We start from the raw sequence: 22,993 nt of genomic DNA, 5'->3' as shown, positions 1-22,993 counted from the left end.
AATCATCAAGTCGAAGGTATACCTGTTCCCCAGTGTTCATTGCAGCACTCTTCACAATAGCTGAGAGTTTTTGATAGAATTGAGAGGCAGTAGCAGGGCTTGCCAAGCCAGTCCCAGTTGCAGCAAGGATCCCTGCCCCAATTAAAAGGTACAATTAGTGCCCTATGGGAGCTGGGCACGGGGGTGAAGTTAGTCCCAGTCCCGTCTCCATCTCTCCATCTGTCTGGAGCGTGATGTCAGTGTTGGGGGGCAGGCAATGGGATAATGTAGTTTTGCAAAGGAAATATATTTCAGTTTTAGGGCATGGATGAGGAGGAGGTAAGTGAGTGGCAGCGTTTGGTGTTAGTGAGGCAGAGTGTGGGCAGGCCCCGCACAACGCTGACAGTCCCCACTGAGGTGAGATTAGAGGAAAGTGAAGAGAAACATGTGGAAACATTACAGGCTGCATTGACAGGGAGGGGGTGAGCACAAAAAGTTTCTCATGAACTGGGAGACAGATGAGTCGCTTGGAGACCAGTCTGATTCGCTGAGGACTGTATCATCCCTGCGGACCTGGAGCTTCCATGTTCCGGATAAGGGGGAGCATTCAGATAGGAGGAAAAACATGGGAAGGATGCAAAGGGTTAGGGAGCCAAACGAATTTAAAGGGCACATTGCCACAATGACATTGCTAAGAAGCATCCTACTGATAGGAGGTAAAGGAATGCAGGAGAAATCTTCCTATAATGTTACAATCTTTTGGGGGTCTGCTGCCAATCCTGTAGCAAGTACTAGAACAGAGAGTATAATAGTAGCTTTTGTGCAAGGGACGTGAAGCGGGCCTGCAAGAGTGAGAGGATAATCGCTGGGGAAAGATCATCCTTTTTCTGGGATTGAGGGAAGAGCAGAGGTTCTAGAGATTTTCGGTTTTGTGGGTCCTAAAATGGACAAAGTGTAAGGAGGTGTTGGGTTGGGGGTTGAGCAGAGGGACCCCTCTGGCCTGGTGTTAACAGATTTTTGGGTAAAGTCTGAGGTGTCAGTTTTACCAAGGATAAGTGATACCAAGGGGCCTTTCCTAGTATTTTCACTGCCGTGGGGGTGGTGAGAAGTACTGTATAAGGCCCTTCCCAACAGGGCGAGAGAGGCTTTGGGATTCGGGTTTTAATATACACTTGCTGTCCTGGGCTCAGTTTAAAGCCTGAGAGGGTGGTGGAGAAAGGATGAGGTAATAGAAGGTTGGCCTGTTCCCTAAGAAGATCCCTAATGAGCGAAAGAGTAGGGAGATACTGGCCTAAGGTGATGAGCTGGAAGGGAGAGGTGTGAGAGTGAAGGGCCTACTGCACATAAGCTCAGAGGGGCTGAGGCCTGTGGGGTTTGCGGGGGGCAGCTCGTAGGTGAGTGAGTGACTGGTGGGGAGGCCAAAATGAGGGATGATTTCTGAGGTGAGAGCATGTGTTACTGCTGTAGCATCTTCTGAAGTGCAGAGAAAAGCCTTAATCCAACCTGAAAATGTATCTACTAATGTTAGAAGACAGAGTGTCCTTTTGTGGGAGAGTAATATAAAGGCTGAAGAAGGTATAGTAGGAGTTCATAACCTATATGAACCGAATTATGGAAATCTAAAAGGATTTGCTCAGCTTGTACGGTAGGGAGGACATAGCAACCGGAGGAGTATACCAGTTGTCCTTTCTCTGTGCCCCCAACTATCAGAGGTGTTTCATTTCTTGGAGTGTGTATTAGGATAAGGGCATAGGGGCCATGAGAAGGACATGAGCAGGAGAGAAAATGGGGGCCTGGTGATTGAGCAGGCTGTTTTGTGGTTGGATCTGCCAGTTTGTTTCCCTGGGCTATGGGGTCATTGGAGGTTTGGTGTCCTCTGCAGTGTATAACCCCAACCTCCTTTGGGAGTTGTGCAGCCTCAATAGCTTATGTTAGATTTACTATGGCATAACCCACCTGGGGGGCAGGAGTGGAGGTGGCACTCCCATCTATGAACTGAGTAATGGGAGGCAGGGAGATGTGTGGAAAGGGGTTGAGAAAGAGGTCTACAGTGTCCATGCAGTTGTGTTCTAAGGGTTGTGAGTGTTTGGGATGATAGGGCTGGATATAAGGGAGGGCAAGGTTTAAAGGAGAACTGGGAGTTTTCAATGAAAGTAAGGTGAATAAGTTGTAGGCGGGAAAGGGAGAGAATTGACTTGGCCTTATGGCTGAGAAGGTCTTGACTGTTTGTTATTTAGAAGTTAGTTTAAAGCTTTCTTATGCTAAAAGGGTGGCTGCTGCCAAGGCCCATAAATAGGGGCCCATTCTCGAGATGTGGTGTCTAGTTATTTAGAGAGGTATGCATCCAGGTAGAAAATATCTCCTGCCTTTTGTCCCCAAACTCTGACTGCCAATCCTTGGTTTTCAGTGACATATAGGATAAAAGGGGAGAAAATATCTCCTGCCTTTTGTCCCATGAGAGTGGCTGGATTTTAAGGGAGGGCAAGGTTTAAAGGAGAACTGGGAGTTTTCAATGAGAGTAAGGTAAGTAAGTTGTAAGCAGGAAAGGGAGAGAATTGACTTGGCCTTATGGCTGAGAAGGTCTTGACTGTTTGTTGTTTAAAAATTAGTTTAGAGCTTTCTTGTGCTAAAAGGGTGGCTGCCGCCAAGGACCATAAACAGGGGCCCCATCCTTGGGCTGTGGTGTCTAATTGTTTAGAAAGGTATGCAACGGGGAGAAGATATCTCCCACCTCTTGTCCCAAGACCTCGACCACCAGTTCTTGGTTTTCAGTGATGTATAGGATAAAAGGATGAGATAGGTTTGGGAGGGACAGAGCTGGGACTGCAAGGAAAGCAGCTTTTAATAGCTGGAAGGGAGACTGAATGGGTTTTGTGGGATCTAAGGGAATGGCAGGATCCCCTTTGGCTTCCCCATAAAGTGGCTTTGCTAGCACACCAAAGTTAGGAATCCATAAGCAAAGATACCCTGCAAGCCCCAAGAAAGAAAGGATTTCACCCTTTGTGGTAGGAGTAGGGAGTTCAGAAATTAGACTCTTGAACTGAAGGAAAAGAAATTTGGGCCTTTTGGGGGGACACTTGATATCCCCTGGAGGTCAGGAAATTAAGGAGAGCAACAGTGTGGGCCTGTGAATCCTCATAGAAGGGGCTACAGAGGAGGAGGTCATCCACATACTGTATTAAAGTGCTAGAGGTAAAGGAGGAGGTCGTCCAATATTGTATTAAAGTACTAGAGGTTGGGGGAAGTTCAGATAAGTCTTGAGCTAAGGCCTGGCCAAAGAAGTGGGGGCTATCCCAAAACCCCTGAGGTGGTACTGTCCCAGTAAGTTTTTGGAACGGCATGTGTCAGGAGCAGTCCTGAACTAAATGGTATGAGCTGTTAGGCTTTATAACTGGAAGGATGGGTGTATTAAAAGGCAAGTGGGTAAGTCATGAGAGATGAGAAAAAAGGAGTTTGTGTAGACAGGTTTTAAGCCCATTAGGTGTTTGTTAGTGATGGGGTACTGTGGGACATTAGGGAACAAAGAGGGGTTCAGCAACTTAACAAGTATAAGGGAATGGTGCATAGCAATGGAGGGAGAAGAAGTGTCCCGTACTAGGGATTGACCTTGTCTGAGGGGGAAGGGAAGGTGGAAGCCTCAGGGGCCAGGTCTGGGTGTGGCCTGTAATGGGAGTATCGTAGCTGGAGTCAAAGTGTTTAAGGTAAGACTAGCTTTGAATTTGAAAAGAACGTGCCATCCCAGTAAGGAGGCTGGGCATTGAGGCATTATTAAGAATTTGTGTGTGAATCGGATGTGTTGTAGAGTTTAGGAAAGGGCTTGAGTGATCCGTGGGTGGTATTCTGATCCCATGACCCCTACTATTGTGATAGAGGACAGGGTTGTTGGTCCTGCATACTTAGGAAGGGTAAAGTAAATGGCCCCTGTATCAATGACAAAAGAGATTGGCTTACCTGCTACGAGGCAAGTTACCATGGGCTCATGTGTGGTGATCTCCATGGGGGCCTCGGGCCCTGGGCATCATCAGTCCTCCTCCTGGGCAAAGCCTAGAAGCTCTAGTAGGGATGGCTGTGAAGCCAAAGGCTGTAGGTTGGGGACTGGGCCACTCCCTCTCTGGCAAGTGGCACAGTCAATCCCCCAGTGACTTGGCCATTTGCAGTGAGGACAGGTTACGACAGGCCCATGCTGAGTGGCCCGGTTGACTGCATTTGAAGCAGTTCTCGGGTGGCTTGCCACTTGAGGCAGCCAGCTTTGGAGTGTGTGAGCCACAGATGGCATTAGCCAGGAGCTAGTATTTGGTCTGATCTCTTTTATAGTTTTTTCGAATATCAGGGGCTGTTTGGGTAATGAAATGAGAGTGTAAGAGGGCCAGGCCTGCAGGGGAGTTTGGGTCTATATGTGTGTATTCATGTAAAGCCTCAGAGAGGTGGGTTAGGAACTTGCTGGGACTTTCAGTGGATCTCTGTGTGATTTCTCTAAGCTTGTCATAATTGACTGACTTGTGAGTAGCCTTTTGAAGGCCATGAAGTAGGTCTGTGATCAGATTATCCTGGAGATCCCGATCCCTGTGGCCAGCCTGGTAGTTCCAATTTGGGTCCATGCAAGGAACAGCAATGGCTCCCACAGGCCGCCTATTATTTTGAGCACATACCTGAGCCGCCATCCAGACCTGCTCCCTGTACATGGACTCAGACAATTCCTTCCATCCCAGCCACTTCAAGGAAGGGTTATAAAAAGCCAGAGCTGAGACAGGGTTGTTACCTGATGAAGGGGGGAGAAGGGGAGGAGTTGGGCTGAGGACGAGCATCTGGAGGCCAGGAGTGGGAAAGAGGGAGAAATGTGGAGGGCTGACAGATCAGAAGATTGATCCAAATCTGGAAGGAGAGGTCAAGCATGAGCTAGGAGAATTTGAGACATAGGACAGTTTTGACAGAGAGAAGAACACATTCACAGATAGGAAAAGGCCTGAACAAGGAATCTCTACAGCTTTTGCCATTTCGGTGAGTGTCTAAATCGAGTGCCATCTTGTGGCCACTGGGATCCACTGTAACAAGGCGTTTGAATTTTAACGTCTCCCTGGAGGCCGAGAAATTGGCCAGGAGATGACCCAGAGGCGCAGAGCGGCCCAGAGGCATAGAGCACGGAGTACAGTAGAAAATGAGACGTTTAGGTTCAATGTCTCCCTGGAGGCCAAGAAATTGGCCAGGAGACAGCCCAAGGGCATAGAGTGTGGAGGTTTAGATTGTGAGGATCCTATTTAGAGGGTGAGAAAGGGCAGTCAGTCCTGGTAGAAGAAGCGTGCCAACAAACAGCATCCTCTCTGTTGCCCACCTTCTTTTCGAGAGAAAAGAAAAGCCAACCGACCAGCTAGAGGAGCATCCTCCAATAGCTGGGGGGCACGAGAAGAGTTCCCTTGGCCAGGCGCCTGGGCTTTCGTAGAGACCTGAGTCATAGACAGAGTAGTCAGGGGAACCATAGAAGCAGGCAGGACAGACCCACTGACTCACACTGAATTGAGGCCGGTGTTGGATGCATTGGTCTGAAATGACAAAAGGAGAGAGTCCCAGAGGCATCTGGTTTCAGCAGGTCCAGGAAGGATGGCCTAGGGCCAATCACCCCAAGAAAGAGGGGATCATCCACAACGTTGGCCAAGACCCTTCCCAGGTTTCAGCACCATAATGAAAGAAAGTGAGCCAAGATGCCAGGTACCATTCAAGCTTCATTAAAGAAAGAAATCTGCTGGGCTGTGCTCAGAGTGGCACAGGGCCCAGGGCTGCCCTGAAACTGGTGGACAGCACCAGGTGTGGGGTGGTAGAGCTTATACAGTGTGCCAAGGGCTGGCTGATACCATCAAGGAGGGTCATTATGCTAATGTGGATCGGGGTGGAGAACTGCATCCTTGTGGAAGTGTAAGGGGTTTCTGTTTAAGTCATGAGGCTTCTTGTAAAGGGAAGAGGGGAGGGGAGGAGTTGGGCAGTGCCATTTTGTACTTGGGCTTGTCTAAAGTGGCACTGGTTATGTTGCAGATCTATTAATAGTCCTTTCAAAAAGCAGAGAACCTTGGACTTTGTCATCTTTTCCTTTCCCTCTGAGGCCGCTAACACTGCTGCGGGTGTCAGATCCCCTCTGCTTTGGACCATCCTCACAAGCACCTACTCCCAAGATGGTTCCTTCCCCCACCCCAGTGTCTCTAACTATTCCCTGCTTCAACCTTTGCGATTTCAGGAAATAACAACTTTGTGTTACTACTCATCTGAGCCAAGCACAGTGAGAAACACAAATTAACCACACTATCAAGAAAATTACAGTGTGTTCCAAATAGACATGGAAATGACCATCTGGGAATTATGCTTGTTTGGGTTATTCGAACCACTGCTGCTCTCTGGGAGCATGGACAGTAAGAGGTGATGATATTAAATGTCTTGGTCATGGAATATCAGAGCAGCTAGGGCATCGGCACTAAGTTCCACTCTCCTTAAGTGTGGGAACCTGCCACAAAGAACCAGCAATGGGGAAAAACTCAGTTCACACTGCCCCACGCCATTTTCCTGCCTCTCCTGACACTCACCAGACACTTATATGCCCCTGGAAATCCCTGCTCATTTCTGCTTTGTTCAAAAACTGAGGGATTGCCCACATGTGCCTACCATTATTTCCTTGGTGCTACTGGACTGTGATAGTGAGAGGTGAGCAGCCTGAGAATGGGCTGCGGGCAGCATTCATAGGATAAGCTTATGCATTAAAAATGAAGAAAACACCCAAAGCACAAATAGGTAAATTCATACCCTCCACCATGACCACCACCACCACCATCACCTCTACCATGACCACCATCACCTCCACCGTTACCATCACCTCCACTACCATTGCCACCATCACCGTCACCTCTACCACCATCACCACCATCACATCCACCATCACCACCATCACCTCCACCACCATCATCACCATCACCTCTACCATCACTACCATTGCCTCCACCACTTTCACCTTTACTACCATCACCTCTACCTCCACCACCATCACCTTCACTACCATCACCATAACCACCACCACCATCAAAAAGGAAACACAGACCCTCCACCAGTTCACATACCCCCACCCCAGGGCTGTGAGTGCACTGTGGGACCTTTTTCCCTCTTCAGAGCTGCTCTGGTGGCCCTTTCAACCTGATTTTATCCCCACTCGACCTTAGTGGGATCCAGATTGTGGTTTTCCCAGGATGTTGTCCCCTGTGAGACCCTTTTGGTCCAGGAAGCAGAAGACAAAGGGAGAACTACATGACTAAGAAAGACCTTAGTCCTCCATAGTCAAGGCACTGCTTGGCCAATGTGGCCCCTGGGAACACAATCTGAAGGCACCAGAAGAGCTGCATTGCCAGGGAGAACTGTTTAAATGCTTTCCTATATCTTGAGATCAAATATATATTCTTGTGGCAAAATATCTTCTACCTAGTCAGGTCTTTTTTTAAAAAAAAAAAGTTCCAAATAAAATAAAGTGAGAGAAGTAGAGTTCTTCCTGTACAACAAGTGAAAGAAAGTCATCTATCAGAAACCCATCTCTTCATATCATCACATCCAGGGCAAGACACCCTGCATCAGAGGGGACTCTAAGCAGGCTTCCCTAGGTGGGATTTCTTGGGGACTATCAGTCCAGGAGGAGGCCAGAGACAGTGTTCACCAATCAATTGCATATGCCCAGGCCCCTGGGGCAAATGCCCTCCAGCCAGAGGCCTGAGTTTTAATTCCAAATTCCCATACCAGAGGCTTGGATTAAGTGCCTCATAATAGGGTCTGTCCAAGATTCTTGGAGAACAGAGGCTATGGGGAGATGTTCCTACAAATGCTTCCAGGAGGCCCTTCCTGTCACCTTCCATCTCTGCTTTCTGAAGTGTCAGACAACTCGTAAAGTAGGAACAAGGAGAACTCCCCACACAGGAGCATTCTGAGGAGCCAGAATGTCTAGCCTGAAGGAACAGTTGGGGTCATACAATGGAAAAGTATGTGAACAGTGGCATTCCCTAGACTTGAGTTTGGATTCTGGACTAGCTGTGCGATCTTAGTAAAGTTGCTTCTTTGAGACTTAATTTCCTTATCTGTAAAATGAAGATAATAATACTGTTGCTGTGAGAAATGAATGAAATACATATATACGAGGGTACTTCGAAAAGTTCATGGAAAAAATGAATTAAAAGATAATACATGAACTTTTTTCTTCCATGAACTTTTTTGAAGACCCTTCATAATGTGCTAGACATCAAGTGGGTGCTTAATGAATACAGGCTCCCTTCTCTTCCCCTTTTTCACCTCCCCACCCCCACCCCAATGTGCATGTGACCCAGACTATGATTTTGACCTTCTGCAAAGTCAAAGAAGAAATGGAAATTTGCTAATCTGAGCCTGTTGAGAATCAGAGGGAAAGTCACCCCCATGACAGAATTCTCTGATCTCCTCTTCCCTCTGCCCACATAAACCAGTGGTTCTCAAACTACGGTTCATATAGGAATCACCCAGGAGCTTGTTAAAATGCAGACTCTTGGGCTCACCCTTAGAACTTTTGATTCAGTCTCTCTGGATGGAGCCCAGGATCTGCATATTTCACAACCACCCCACGGGGATCCTGATGCAGGCAGTGGTCCACGGACCACACCTTGAGAAGCACCAAAGCAATCAGGGCTGTGGGTGGCTGAGAAAATAGTGAAGGAGGCAGCATAAACTTGGTTACCTTCTGCCATCAACACTTAGTCAAGCTCACCAAAAGAAAGAAAGAGACATACAGGAATCATGCAAACAAAATAAAATTCCAAACAACCAATAGTATAAACTCGCTGATTAGCCTCAATCTTTTAATGCTAACATGCATAGTTACGGGACTCTAGGAATAGACACTTTCTCAGATCAGCAAGGGGCCTCCCCGCTGCCCCCTCCCGGCTGAGACGGCTTCGCAGCCCCTCTCCTCTGAGGGCAAAGCACAAAGAAGCTCCCACAGGCAGCACACCTCTACCTGGCTCCCTTCCTAGGGCGCCTGGCACACAGTCAGTGAGGGGCCTCCCCGCTGCCCCCTCCCGGCTGAGACGGCTTCGCAGCCCCTCTCCTCTGAGGGCAAAGCACAAAGACGCTCCCACAGGCAGCACACCTCTACCTGGCTCCCTTCCTAGGGCGCCTGGCACACAGTCAGTAATTAATACATGTCTGCTCACCTGAAGCTAATTAGGGAAGAAAATGACCAACCAGTTTATATCAAAAAGCCTTTACATCCCTTTCCTGGACCAAAGGGATGGGGAGAGCAAATGGAGATGGCAATAATCCAAACCCACGGTCTACACTCGAGGAGTAAACCATAACTCCAATAAGAAGGAAACTGGAGCGTTAGTTCTTGGTTCCTTGGAAAGGGAAATGACTAAACTGACATTGGGGCCTGCAAGGGAAAAGATTTCCCCCTCCTGCCCCACTCCCACCCCCAATCTGTCCAGAGTCCACCACCTCCCACCTCTATGCAAACTGCACAGATCTTGCACTGGAGCAGGCCCCCACCATAGAGGGGGAGCACAGTGCACCACTACTGACGGCCGTGCCCCCCAGGCCATGCAGGACAGTGGAACCAAGGTCCCCACAGACCACACTGCCCTGGGAATGGCTCACACCTGTGGACAGAGACACCGAGTCAGAATTCCCTTTCATTCTAGACACAGTGTGACCCAGAATCTTTTAGAACCAATGATTAATTCTCTTCATACTCTGAGGGACCTGCAACATGAATTTTTTAAAACTACAGGCAGACCTAAATCCATTGCCATCTGCTTCTTCAGGAGTGCATTTAGCGAATTGGATACCTAACTCTACTTGGACCAGACTAATATTGAGATGTATTCATATAACTTTTGAGCAAAAACTGATGGATCACACCAGAAGAACCATCTAGAAATTCAGTTTTTGGAAAGGGGTGGGGGATAGGTCAGACACAGACACCTAGCTTAGGTTAATCTTACTTGGATTATTAAAGATAAAGATTTAGCAGTTGCCTGCAAAGGCCTCAGATGATCAGAAGATAAATCTAGCATTTCTTCTTATTAAAAAATGGTACCATTTGAGGCATATCCTGCTGTAACTAAAAGGCTTAGGCTACTTTTACAGAACCAATTAGCGGGGCAGAATTTGCCACATTCATTAACTTGGGCTTCATAGATGTTCCACATGGATCCATGTAGTGGCCAAATATTTGGGGCCATCAATTCGTCCAGAGCCCGGAAACTTCAGCCCTGGTCTCCCTCACCCAGTGACCCATAGACAGAGGCTCAGTCACCCGCCACCAGTAAGATGCAACCCAATAGCAAGACTACTGGCCCCCAGAGAGCCATGCCCACACACACCCAACTTACAGATGTTAACAGAGTCCACGCTTTCACACAACCTGCAAGGGAGAGTAGAGAATAAGCCATTAGAGCCAAGTTCCCCTGATTTTGCACCAGACTTATTCTCCTCTATCCTACAGGAGGGGAAAGGAAAGGAGAGGTGGGGGCAGGCTACCCGCCTGCTGCAGACAGCATCAGGGTTGGCACTGTTTGCTGGGATCCCAAAAGGACAAAGGTGTGATAGGTTGCAGGATCCAAAAGGCTGCTTTATAAGAATCAACATAGTGAAAATGTCCATACTACCCAAAGTGATATACAAATTCAATGGAATCCCCATCAAAATTCCAATGACATTTTTCTCAGAGATGGAAAGAACTATCCAGACATTTATATGGAATAATAAAAGACCACGCATAGCCAAAACGATGCTGAGCAAAAAAAATAAAGCAGGAGGCATAACACTACCTGACTTTAAGCTATACTACAAAGCTATAATAACCAAAACAGTATGGTAAAGGGGGAGAAGATATAACAACTACAATACTTTGAAGTTGTTACAACAAGCAAACAGAAAGGACATTGTTGGGTGGCGGGGGGAGAGGGAGGAGGGAGGGAGGTTTCGGTGATGGGCCATAATAATCAACGACATTGTATATCAACAAAATAAAAATTTAAATAAATAAATTTTTGAAATTAAAAAAAAAAAGGCCGCTTTATGCCTTGTTTGCTTTTCAACCATGGAAACTTGGTGGAGTGAAAGCTAGAGATGAGGGGAGCATCCTCTTTGTCCCCCCCACCCCAAGCTGGAAATCCCAGTGAAGCCAAAGAGGAGGTGATGGTAGCTGATGGATCTTTATCCTACGACGTTAATGCTACCCCAAACATCCACCTCATTTCATTAAATGCAGAGGGACGCTGGAGAGTATGGTGGTGAGAGCCTGCATTCTGGAGCCAGGTTGCCTGGGCTCAAATCTGGCTATGCCACTTACTAGGTGGTGACATTGGGCAAGTCATTTAACCTCTCTGTGCCTCAACTTCCCCAGCATAAACTGGGGATGATAATACTCACCTGATAGGATTGTTGTAAGGTTTGATTGAGTTCTACACGTAAAGTGCCTAAAATAGAGACTGGTGCATAGTAAGTCAGTCCAATGCAAGTGTTTGCTACTAACATTATAAACATCTCATTCCTGATGAGACATTTATATCAGAGTGCGCTTTTCACAAATGCTCCCTCTTCCCTCACACCTACCTGCACTTTCTGTTCTACGTCTCCTCTGTTTTGAATTCCCAGCATCAAGCCTTTTTCCCCAGGAAAGCTCTGATTCATTCTGCCTGACTCAGAACACTTCTTTACTCCACATCTTTGGAATGAAGATCAATGCATCAGGCTCACTTTCCTGCCATGTGAATCTGACTTTGTCACAGCCTTAAAACTGTGCCCTTCCAGAAGGTTCTAGCCAATGCCCATCATCACGCCTGTTGAGCTGCAATGCTGGCAGTGGCTACCTCTGAGTTGAGTGACTGTGGCTGCTTTTGTTTTCTTATATTCTGCATTTGCTGCATCAGGTGTTACGTGTGTAATCAAAATAAACATGCTAAATGCCAAGAGGAGGCAGCCTATTAAAAGGACAATGGCCACAATACACATAACACAATACACTTAATCACCTTTTAAAATCTCATGTGCTGGAGACAGTGCATCAATAATTATATGATTGAGTTATTAATCCACTAATTATTCTTATCATAATGAAAGTAAGTTTCACAGTGCCGATCCCGAGTGCCTTACTGAGTGCTAGTTCGTGGGCTGGGCACCTAAGGAACCAAAGGAGGACACAGCCCTGGTGGCTTCACCCAAAGCCATGAGGAAACTGACAGAAACGTTTGCTGCTTTGGTCAAGCATGAGGCACATCCAGCAGCACGGCTTGGCCGCCTTTGGTGCCGCTTAATGTCAGATTTCTAAAACTAACCAAGTTAATAAAGGACTACACAAGGGTGTAGTCCTGCCTGGCTATCTTGGGAAGCAATATTCTTATTATGGTATTAACCTACTTCTACTGGTGACTCATTAAAACTCAATCCTTGCAACAGCCTTGAGCGGTGGATTTTACGATGATCTCTGCTTTACTGTTGAGGACACTGAGTTATAAAGAGGTCACGTAGCTAACAAGTGGTAGAGCTGGGATTTGAAACCAGGCAGGCTGGTTCATTGCCTGTGAACTCCTCTATACTCTACTCCCCAGTCCAGCCTGCCCCTCTGATGGGACCAGGCTAGGGGCACTAATGGTGGAGCCATCTCAAGGCAGCAGGCCTGTGCACCCTCCCAGGTGTAAATCCACATTGCTCCTCCCCACACTGACCTCACCTGCCCCCAACTCTTGGCTCAAACTGTCAGCACAGCCTGAAGTGCTCTGTCCCTTTTCCAACCCTCAACTCTCCTGCCTCAACCTCTGAGAAGCCTCCCAACAGCCTCCCTGGGCTGCTGACCCCAGCCACCTGGAGGACTGACTTATGTCTGACCTCATCTTCTCCTGCAAGGCAAGAACCTGTGCTGCTCAGATCTATTCCCCCATCATGAACATCAGGGTGCCTAGGATGATAGGATTCATTGTCTGTGCACCCCAAATCAAATGGGATCTGCATTTAACTGATTTTCTGAACAATTCTAGCTTTTGGAACCCTCTGAAGCTGATTGCAGAAATATCCTTTCAGCCAACAGGGTAAGTGGTTGCCTTGGAATGAGTGTTAGATTACAGCCTGAGGGGGCAGAGTAGGAGGGTGTTGCTTAGCCCCCAACAGATTTGTCACCCCACTTCCCCTGGGTGATGGAGATAAAAGGATTACTCAAAGCCCACCTTTTCTGAGCAGTGAGAGGCCCCAAAGTGGTTAACTTCCCTAGGACCCTCCAGCAAGAGGCAACCCTTCCTCAGGAAATTAACCACAAATTGGGGTTCTCTTCCTGCATTTATTTTCCAGACCAGGAAGTTACAGGAGGAGAACATAGGTGGGGTTATAGTTTAACAATATAGGCTGGTAACTTTCAGTGAAACAAGCCAGATGACATTCCAGTAAGGCTATCAACAAAAGCTTGATCTTAGCACACATTCCTTCCCCTTTCTAGCTGTTTTTCAGCAACTTAGATATCGGTCAGTAACTAATCTGTCTTTGAGCCAGCAACCTTGCTGTGCCACAGTTCATATCTTGCAACAGAGGTTTTATAGCCTGAGGAAAATTTCCAGTGCTCCACAAGGTAAATATTTGAAACTGCAAAGCTTTGGAAAACCAAGCCCTGTGAGGTACATTTGCTTTATAGTATATTCCACAGGAGGAAAAGGAGCTCCCTATATGAGCCAGGAGACCAGCATTATTCTAGCTTAGCCACTAACTGGCTGTGATCTTAGGAAAGCCCCTTCCCCTCCCTGGACCTCACTTTCCCTGTCTGTAAAATGAGATCCCTAGAGTCTTTCCCAGTTTGAACACTCTCTGCCTGGAGGATTTAGTCCAGCCCTGAGTGAGGATGTGAAGGGACCCCAGAGCTCCTGTCCTCACCTCTGCTCCTCACCCTCCAGCAGGCACCTGTAGGTTCTGATCTCAATGTCCAGGCCCAGCTTGGAGTTCATCGCCTCCTGGTACTCCTTGAGCAGGCAGGCCATGTCCTGCTTGGCCTTCTGCAGGGCACCCTCTGGCTCAGCCAGCTTGCAGTGGGCATCGCTGAGGGCCGACTCATACTGCTGCTCTGTGTTGGCCACTGTGGTCTCCAGCTTGCAGCACTGTGGGGAGGGAGAGGAGAGTAGGAGTTTAAAAGGGGTGCAGGCTGTGGGGACCCTGGTGGGTTTCCAATGGCCTTGGTCATCCTATTTCACCTCCATTCAAAATAGTCAACTTTTGAACTTAATACTTTTTAAAAGAAACACATCAGTGGAAAATTAACTAGGCAGGGAAATAATAGCCCATTTTGAGCTTTTTTCCTTCGTTTTTATACCACTTTATTATAAATCTCAGCCATTAGAAGGAGGATATGTTAGCCCTAGAACAAGACCAATAATAACTAGTGATATTACCATATACCGTTGTCAGTTTACAGATGTTATCTGATTATTGCCATTCTGCACATAAAGAAATTGAGCCTCAGAGAGGCTGTGACTTCCCCTAGGCTATCCAATGAATTAGTGACAAACCTAAGTTTTCAGAGGCCACCATACAGGTCTCATTTTTTGGCCCACTGAGATCAGCATGCTGAAGGAAGTTCCCATTTGCAACAACTCCCAACAGCTAACTACAGCACCTCCCTTTTACCCCACTTAAGAAAGCGTACCAGAATGCAAATGAGCAAGAACGATGTTATTAAGGGGACAACTTTGAACCTTCTCCAATTTCACTTCTAAAAAGCAAATTTTTCCCATATTTCATTACCTGAGTCATTAATAGTAACAAATGACTTGTGAAACATCTTGCATAGAGGTCGAGAACAGCTGCACAGAAGGGAGAAGACAGAACTGAGCCAGGTCTGTGTGGGAACTCAGTATTGTGATAGAGGTAGTATCACAAATCAGGGGGGAAAGAATGGATTACATAACATATTTTCTTACTATATACAGAAAAGTTAAATTAGAGCCCTACTCACTATATATACAAAAAATAAAGTTCAGATGGATTAAAAACCTAAATGTGAAAGGTAAAACTATAAAACTAGTAGAAGACAAAAAATGTAAGGGGACACCTTTATTATCTCAAAACTTATAAATTTAAACTATTAAGGGAAGATTTGACAGACTTGGCCACCTCCAGGCTAAAGATTTCTGTCCAATAAAGGACAGCAAGCAAAGCAAACAGACAAGTGACAAATTGACAGACAGTTTGTTGCAACATGTGTAACTGACAAAGAGTTACTATCTGGATAGAATGAACAAGGGAATGCTGCAAATCACAAGGACAAAAACGGGATTCACAATAGAAAAATGGGCAGATGGTATGAATCGGCAATTCTTAGAAGAGGAAATACAAATGACTAGTAAGTGTACGAGGAACCATTTGATATTACTAGTTAACCAGAGAAGTTAAAGTTAAAACAGCAATTAGATGCCAATTCACACCTATTAGATCCACTGATAATAGCAAGTGCTAGAACAGGAGCCCTAGTGTGCTGATAATGGAAGTGTACTCTGGCATAGTTAAAGTACAAGCCTCTCCCGAGATAGTTGCAGTCCCTGAAGACAAGAGGAAAGTAGAAATCAGACGGGAAGCAGCAGGTGCACCGAGTGGGGTCTCAGCATTTCCCCAACTGCTGCTTGGAGTTCTCCACCTCGGCCAACAGTCTCTGGATCATGCAGTTTAGCTGGCTGACATCCTCCTTTTTTGTGTGGAAGTTCTCACCCTGCCTGGTCACCATGGCCTTCATCTCCTCGCGCTGTATGTTGGGAGGCAAACATGCAGAAACAGTGGCTGGAGGGTGAAGGAGAATGTCACAGTGGAGAGTCTGATGTCCCCTTCCCAATTAGCTAGCCCACTGTTCTGCAATAGTCCCACATCTGCTCTGCCCAGGATCTCAGCTGCAGCCCCTTTGGAGTGCATAGGTGCATTTCCCAAGGAAGCTCCACGTTCACAGCTCTCCTCCTTGCTCAGTGGGGCAGCCCAGCCCTCCAGTTTACCTTGGTTTGATACCAGGACTCGGCCTCAGCCCAGCTGCGGCTGGCAATATCATACTGAGCCTTGATCTCGGCCACAACCAAGTCCATGCTGAGCTCCCGACTGTTGTGCGTCTCCACCACCACTGAAGTGTCGGAGATCTGTGACTGAAGGAGATGAATTTCCTGTAGGAGACAACCAGTGCCCTCAGTTCCAAATCCCCCTCCAATCCCATCTCTGTGGGTAATCTAAAAAACAGTCCCAACTCTGAAACCTTAGGAAAGAAATTAGAAAACTACGGCAGGTTAGGAAAATTTTTAAAGTGTAGCTTTAAGAGAAAAGGCTAGAATTAGGACCACAGCCTAAAGGTGGAGTTCTGTGAATGCCTGGATCCACAGAGGCATATTTCTATGTGCGTGAGCAAACTGGATCACTCCTTCTCAGGGCCCGAACTATCCAGATCAGCTGTAGTTATATGTATACATCTAATCAACCAGATGACGGCCAGAGCCCCGGATTATCTAATTGGGTTTTTACACTACCTGAATTAGTAAATTAATTGTCAAATCTCCACTTCATGGAGATTAAACAAATTCTTTCAAATCATCTTAAAGGAAGGGCTTCACCCACTTCCATTTGGAAAGCAGGCCTGAACAGGAGAAGAGTCCCCTCTGGTCACAGAAGGAAAGATGTCTAGGAGACATCTCCTAGGTCCTAGGAGAGTAAGGAACACAGAACTTTCCCTAGATCCCAGGAATCAGGACAGGCCACACCCCAAGAAAACCCTCCTCCATGTCCTCCCTCACTTGCCCTTCTGGAGATGGGGAGAGATTTACCTCCTCATAGAGAGACCACAGGAAGACAATCTCCTCCCTAAGCTGCTCCACATTGGCCTCCAGGTGTGCCTTGTGCAGATAGGTACCATCTGCGTCCTGGGGGAGACAGACAGGAGAGGACGAGGAGCAGGGCCATTCCCCCTCACCATGCCCCTGAGCCTCTGCACTCTATGGTGGACCCTGAGGCATCTCCTGGCCCACCTCTCTGCCTCTGGTCTGCCCCTGCCCATCAATCTGTGCTTACAAGTCTAAGCTGGACTTCTCACCTTCACCTTCAGGGCCCTTCCAGGAGGGACAGGGCCTTTGTTATCTGCCACAATTACCTCCCAAGGCATAAAGATCTGTGCAACTACCTAGAGAAAGGAAATGGAGAGAAGTCTGGCCCCCTCCAGAACTGAGGACCCCACTGAACAAGGATGCCAACATCACAGCCCAGAATATCAGGCTGCTGCCTCCCACCCAGGACACAAACACATGGCAGTCAACAGAGCTTCCTCAGGGCTCATCCTCAAAGCCCAGGTCAAGCAACACCCAACACCCAAGTAGCTAACTCTCCTGCCTGAGACCAAGGTCATGTCTCTATTGGCAGATTGGTTAACAGCCTTCTTTCCACTTGGTGATTACTCACGGATACGGTGTGGTGCGTGGTGAGCATTAGTTAGAGCATTTGCATGCACTTTCACTCACCAGTTTCACACAAAATGGAAATCATTAACAGGGATTTTTTCTGTTTTTTTCATCATCTCCAGTTGCACTGAGTGGACCACACTTAAAAATCGTTAATAAGCTTAGAACCAACAACAACCAATCTGGGATAATGGGAGGAGGTGATGTCCACATGAGAGTAAAACAGATGTAAAACTGAACATTTCAGTTAATTAGGTAGTTTACAAAAAGCCAAAAGCAGTGTGATAAAGTTTTCCTTTTAAGAAACTTCCATCAGCACAGTTTGTACCCTGCATGGGAGCCAAGATGGTGTCCGCAGCCCACTTCCGCTTGCCAGGGGACTTCAGTGCCTTGCCTCCAACAACTGACTGATGTGGATATGACTGGACACTGAGCATCAGAGCGTCCAGAGTCCAAGATACAATTCTTCCCTGTATGGGAAGAGTCACTCACCTTCTTCAGCACCACGAACTCATTCTCAGCCGTGGTCCTGAGGGCCAGCTCTTCTTCATACCTGAGGGGAGAGGGCACAGGTGGAAAGGCCCCTGGAACTGAGAGACCAGGGCTGGCCAGCCAGACCCCAGATTTACAAGCCTTCCTGGTTTTCCTCTTACTTTCTATGTGCCTTTGGACCAGAGGTTTGACCTCTATGGACTTCTATTCTCTAGTCACAATAACCCATCAAAAGGACACTGGACTTGGAGTCTGGGTCCCAAATATCTGGTCCCAGCTTGGATTGAACTTGCTGCAAAGCCTGAGGCAAAACATTTAATCACTCTGTCTCTTGAGTTAAATCATCTAGTGTGCACTGAGGTACACAGTAAATATTTGTGGGATGAGTGAGAGACAGACAGATATTCCAAGGAGGCTTTAAACTCTAAAATTATACAAACCCCAAAGTTCTATGAAGCCATCCCCTATGAGGTTTTATTTCTTCTCCCCCAATATCCAAGGACTTGAATTACTACAGGCAACCCTTTGCTCAGGGGCATTTCCCCCACCCTCCTCCACCAGCCTGGCCCCATTCCCCTTGCCAGTAAGGCCTTACCCCTGGAGTGGCCCTGGTCTAGCCAATATGGAAGACAGGAGTTCCCAGAACATGATTTTCATGACTTTTTAATTACAGGGTAATTTGAGCCACAATAAACTTTCAGCTCTATAATTACCAGCCCTCACATTCCTGGAGTCAGAGACAGACTTTAACACCTGCCCACTGGGGACTGTGTCTACACCTCCTTCACCCCAAGGGAAGACCCACTGCTAGGTCCATCTGGACATGGTAAAACCTCATCCTCCAAGACCAGAATTCCAAGGAGGGGTAGAATTAATAGAACTGGTTAGTGTAGAAATCACCCTTCACTCTGTCCATATCCACAAGGAAAAGAGGGACAAGGTAACAGTGACCCAGTGAGTTTACACAAGGTAATGGGCAAACTAAACAACTCAGGCTGAAACAAAAGACTTGCACTGGCATTTGAATTGCACAGCCCTGCAGAATTGAGAGCCTGATGGTTTATTTGCAGGGTAAAGAAATAATCAAAGTTCGTCACATACTTTGAAGGGCACCAGCCAGATCACTTTCAAGGTATCTTTTCCAAGCCTTTCCCTTTCCACCCACCCACGTGCTGACTGCTCCTGGGTCCTGCTCTCCAGCCCTGCTGGTCTTGGTGCTTCTGTTTCATTTATTCCTCTCTCTTTATCTCTGTGTTAGTTTGTGCCCTGGATGTGTGCCCCATCCTTCCCAGATTTCTTTTCTACAAATCTTTCCCCAGTCCTCAGGTTGGAGCTGCAAGAGCTGGGAGCTGAGACAGGAAAGAGCAGACTGATACAGCAGAACTGTCTGATGGCAGTCAGAGTAACCCTTCAGTTGTGTGGCCCCAGCTAAGACCTACTCCACTCCCTGTAACTGCCTCAGCCCAGCCACACTCATTTCTTCTTGTAGCCCTCCAGCACCTCCAGCACCTCCTGCACGTGGTTGAGCTCCGAGGACAGCCTCCCGCCTCAGCGTCTCGATGTAGCCCTCAAACAGCGGCTCCAGGTTGCTCTCGCAGCACTTGCAGTTCTGGTAGAACTGCAGCTTGGTCTCCAGCAGCTTGTTCTGCTGCTCCAGGAAGCGCACCTGCCATTGGGGTGGAGGAAAGAGACTCAGGGAGGAGTCTTGGGGGAGGTGCCTGGGCCCCCAGAGCTCCCTCTGCCCTTGGGCATGGCCCCCACCCTGCAGCAGCCTGTGACCCTCCTCAGGAACAAAATCATCGGTGAAGTCTGAAAGTACAGGTCACAATCATTCCCCAGGTAACTTCCCTCCACCCCGTCCTCACCTCCCAGAAAGAGCAGACAATTTACAGCCATGTGTTTATTCTGCACAGAATGAAATAACATCTGATCCTGCAGAAATATTTCAGACTATGTGTGGTAGGCCGAATAATGGCTCCCCCAAAGATGCCCATGTCCTAATCCCTGGAACCTGTGAATATGTTACATGACCTGGTAAAAGGGATCTTGCAGGTGAAATTAGGGTTAAGGACTTGAAGATTGGGAGATTACCCTGGATTATCCAGATGGGCCCAAAGAGGTCACATGGGCCCTCCAAAGTGAAAGAGGAAAGCAGAAGAGTAAAAGAGATACTCAGAAGAGACAGAAGAGGGATTTGAAACATGAGAAGGTCTTGACCCACTGTTACCGGCTTGGAAGCTGTAGGAAGAAGGGGCCACAAGTCAAGGAATATGGCTCAGTCTTAGAAGCTGATAACAACCACCAGCAGCCAGCCAGTAAGGGAGCAGGGACCTCAGTCCTACACCCATATGGAACTCAATTCTGCCAAAAGCCTGAATGTCCCTGAAAACAGATTTTCCCCTGGGACCTCCAGAAAGAAATGCAGCCCTGCAAACATGAGACAGTATGAAATTTACTATCTCATGAGGCCATGTGTTGTTTTCAGCTGCTAAATTTATTTGTATGGCAGCAATTTTTAAACGCACCCACCATGACACTCCCTCACTCTGATGCTGGGGCACCGGAGCCCAGGAGGGAGGTCCTGGGACCAGGATTTAGGAGACCTCATGCTACCTAACTCTGCCACCAAGGAGGCCACTTTGCCTCTCTCTCCCTGAGCCTCACTGTAAGCTGAGGCAGGAGGAATACATCAGCAATGTGCACTGGCAGCTTGCAGGCCCTATCAAGCCAGGCACATTTTATTTGGCCTGCCCATTGTTTTCCAGAGATCTGATTAGTTGCCAACATTAAATAATTGAGTGATTTCTGGCAAGAATCTGGATCTCTCTGTCCTTCTTGACAACCCAGAAGCTCTGGCAATGCTAGGCCTGTGGCTAGAGGGAGTGGCAGCTGCTGCCTTTCTAGGGGGGCAAAACTCTCAGTGTGGCTTCATTCACGTGACCTGCAAGGCCCCCACTGAAGTTTGCAGTTGCCACCTAAACTAAGTGATTTCCTCTCAAGCTCTACCCTCCTTGGTTTACAAGCCTCATCCAAAACATTCTCAACTGTTTGTACTGTGGGGAAAGATACCAAATTCTGATGATACAAAAGGCATCTGCTTGGGTTTCAACATGCAGGCCCAGGGCATGGGGCAGCCCTCTGGCTTGCTGCTTTTTCCACCACTTCGATGGAGTTTGCAGCCTGGAGCTCAAGGCCATTTGGAGCCTGAAGGAAGGATACTGTAGAGAGGCAGGTGGCTCCAGGGGAGGAGAAAGCTGGAACTGACCCTTCTCAACAGAGAGACTGGTATTCATGGGTGACACCAAGAAGGACTTGAGTCTGCTCAGGGACCTCCTTGTGTTTTCAAGCAAATGAGGAAAAAGATGCCCTTCCAGGCAGATGCAGCCCCCTTCCGGGGCACAAAGCCCGGCAAGCAAAGCATGGGCTCAATTTCAGCCTCCCCGACTCTTGGTGGGTGTCCTTTTGCAATGAATAACAAGCATAACTCTACAGTCAGCTTCTCTGTGCTGATGGAAGGCAGGTGTAGTTTGGACGCCAACACTATGTTAAGAACAATGTCCAGCACCTTTGTTTGCAGATACACCCATTTCTGATGGTGATGTTTGTCTGAGAGTAAAGCTCCCGCCCATCATCGCCCTGGTGTATGCCTTCTTACACCGCCCCTGGGTTGGGGACGTGCACACCACTCAGCCCTGGAAGATGGGCCTTTCCTCACTTGGACTTCAGTGGCTGTCCTCCCCTAAAGATTATGAGTTCTCAGAGGGGGCATCACTAGGTGAAAGGAAACCAGGGCTATATTCCCAACTAGAAGGGCTCAGAAATAGCAACAACAGACAAGTGCAAATCAACAGCCTCTCTGTGGACCATCCCCTAAGTTTCTCAATTCACTGCCTTTAATCTATGTAAGGGTTAGAGGGTGGAGGGTGCCTTGGGCAGAAGTCCTGAGGATTCAGGGCCTTCCTACAATATTCCCACCAAGAAGAAGCAGAAGGAGCCCCTGGCCCCTCTTCATCCAGGTTCCCCTCTTCATGCTGGGGATGGCAGCATCTCCTCTAAGAAGGAGGTCGGGCACCAGCTGGGGCAGAGGTTCCCACCCCACCCCCAGCCTCCTACTGTGCAAAGGCTGGGATCCAGAAGCTGGGGGCACAGACACACATTCAGCTCTTGCTGAGCAGTGTGAGCAGCAGCACGGAACCCTCCAGTTCCACCTGGTGGTTTCACATCCACTGTTGCCATGACTCTCATGGCAACAGTTGAAAACCAAGACCCTGAGTCAGCCACATTCTCCAGGCCACATGCTAGTCAGTGGCAGGAGAATTTGAACCCAATCCATCATCGGGTTCCTTGCCCCATCGTATGCCACAGCTCTAGGGGACAGCACACAGACCCACCTTGTCGATGAAGGCAGCGAACCTGCTGTTGAGGCACTTGATCTTCTCCTTCTCCTCGTGCTTCATGCACTGAGCGTTGGGGTCGATCTCCAGGTTGAGGGGCACCAGGAGGCTCTCGTTGACCGACACGGTGGTGATGCAGGGGGGGCTGGGTCTGCAAAGGCCCCCTGCCCGGTAGCCAAAGCTGCCCCTGCTGCTTAGGGGCCATCCGTAACTCATCGCAATCTAGGGGGACCCCACTGCACACAGGCTCTGGATGCCAATGCCCACAAGATGCCCGTAGCCTGGCCCCCCAGGACCACCCCCGCTGTAGGCCATGGCACTGATGCAGCTGTGAGCTCCAGGCCTGGGCACGATGGTGGAGCGGGAGCTGAAACCCCTGACCCTGAAGCTGGAGCTGATGCGGTAGGAGTGGCTCGCCATGCCTCTGCTCTGCAAGACAGTCCCAGGGAATGTGGAGCAGACTGAAGGATGGCAAGGTCTCGCAGCAGAGACCTGTTACTCCTCCTGCCTTTTATTGGGCAGAGGACAGGCCTCCTGACAACATAAAAGGCAGGAGAAAGTTATTAATGCCCTTTATGAGCGTGGGAATCTCCCGCTAGTCAGATTGAAAGGAAAGCCAAAACCTGCCTCAAGGAGACCCTGCACCACAGTAAACCTGTCTCTGCCTTTCCAACCTCATGGGCCTGG

General features: G+C 48.1%; 1 protein-coding gene across 1 annotated transcript; it reads right to left on the bottom strand.

The window, feature by feature from the left end:
- Positions 1-9,468: 9,468 nt before the first annotated feature.
- Positions 9,469-22,726, bottom strand: LOC103607682 (keratin, type II cuticular Hb5-like). Its single transcript, XM_008592159.1, is given in 12 exon segments — positions 9,469-9,620; positions 10,356-10,387; positions 13,882-14,093; positions 14,690-14,699; positions 15,615-15,739; positions 15,981-16,142; positions 16,794-16,889; positions 17,913-17,973; positions 19,384-19,461; positions 19,463-19,578; positions 22,304-22,528; positions 22,574-22,726. Coding segments are annotated over 12 exon segments (1,422 nt in total).
- Positions 22,727-22,993: the final 267 nt, after the last annotated feature.

Source organism: Galeopterus variegatus, unplaced genomic scaffold (genome assembly GCF_000696425.1).
Source record: "Galeopterus variegatus unplaced genomic scaffold, G_variegatus-3.0.2 Scaffold7624, whole genome shotgun sequence".
Taxonomy (NCBI): Eukaryota; Metazoa; Chordata; class Mammalia; order Dermoptera; family Cynocephalidae; genus Galeopterus; species Galeopterus variegatus.
Note: the sequence above shows the minus strand (reverse complement) of the source record. Positions and strands in the feature narration are given on the sequence as shown.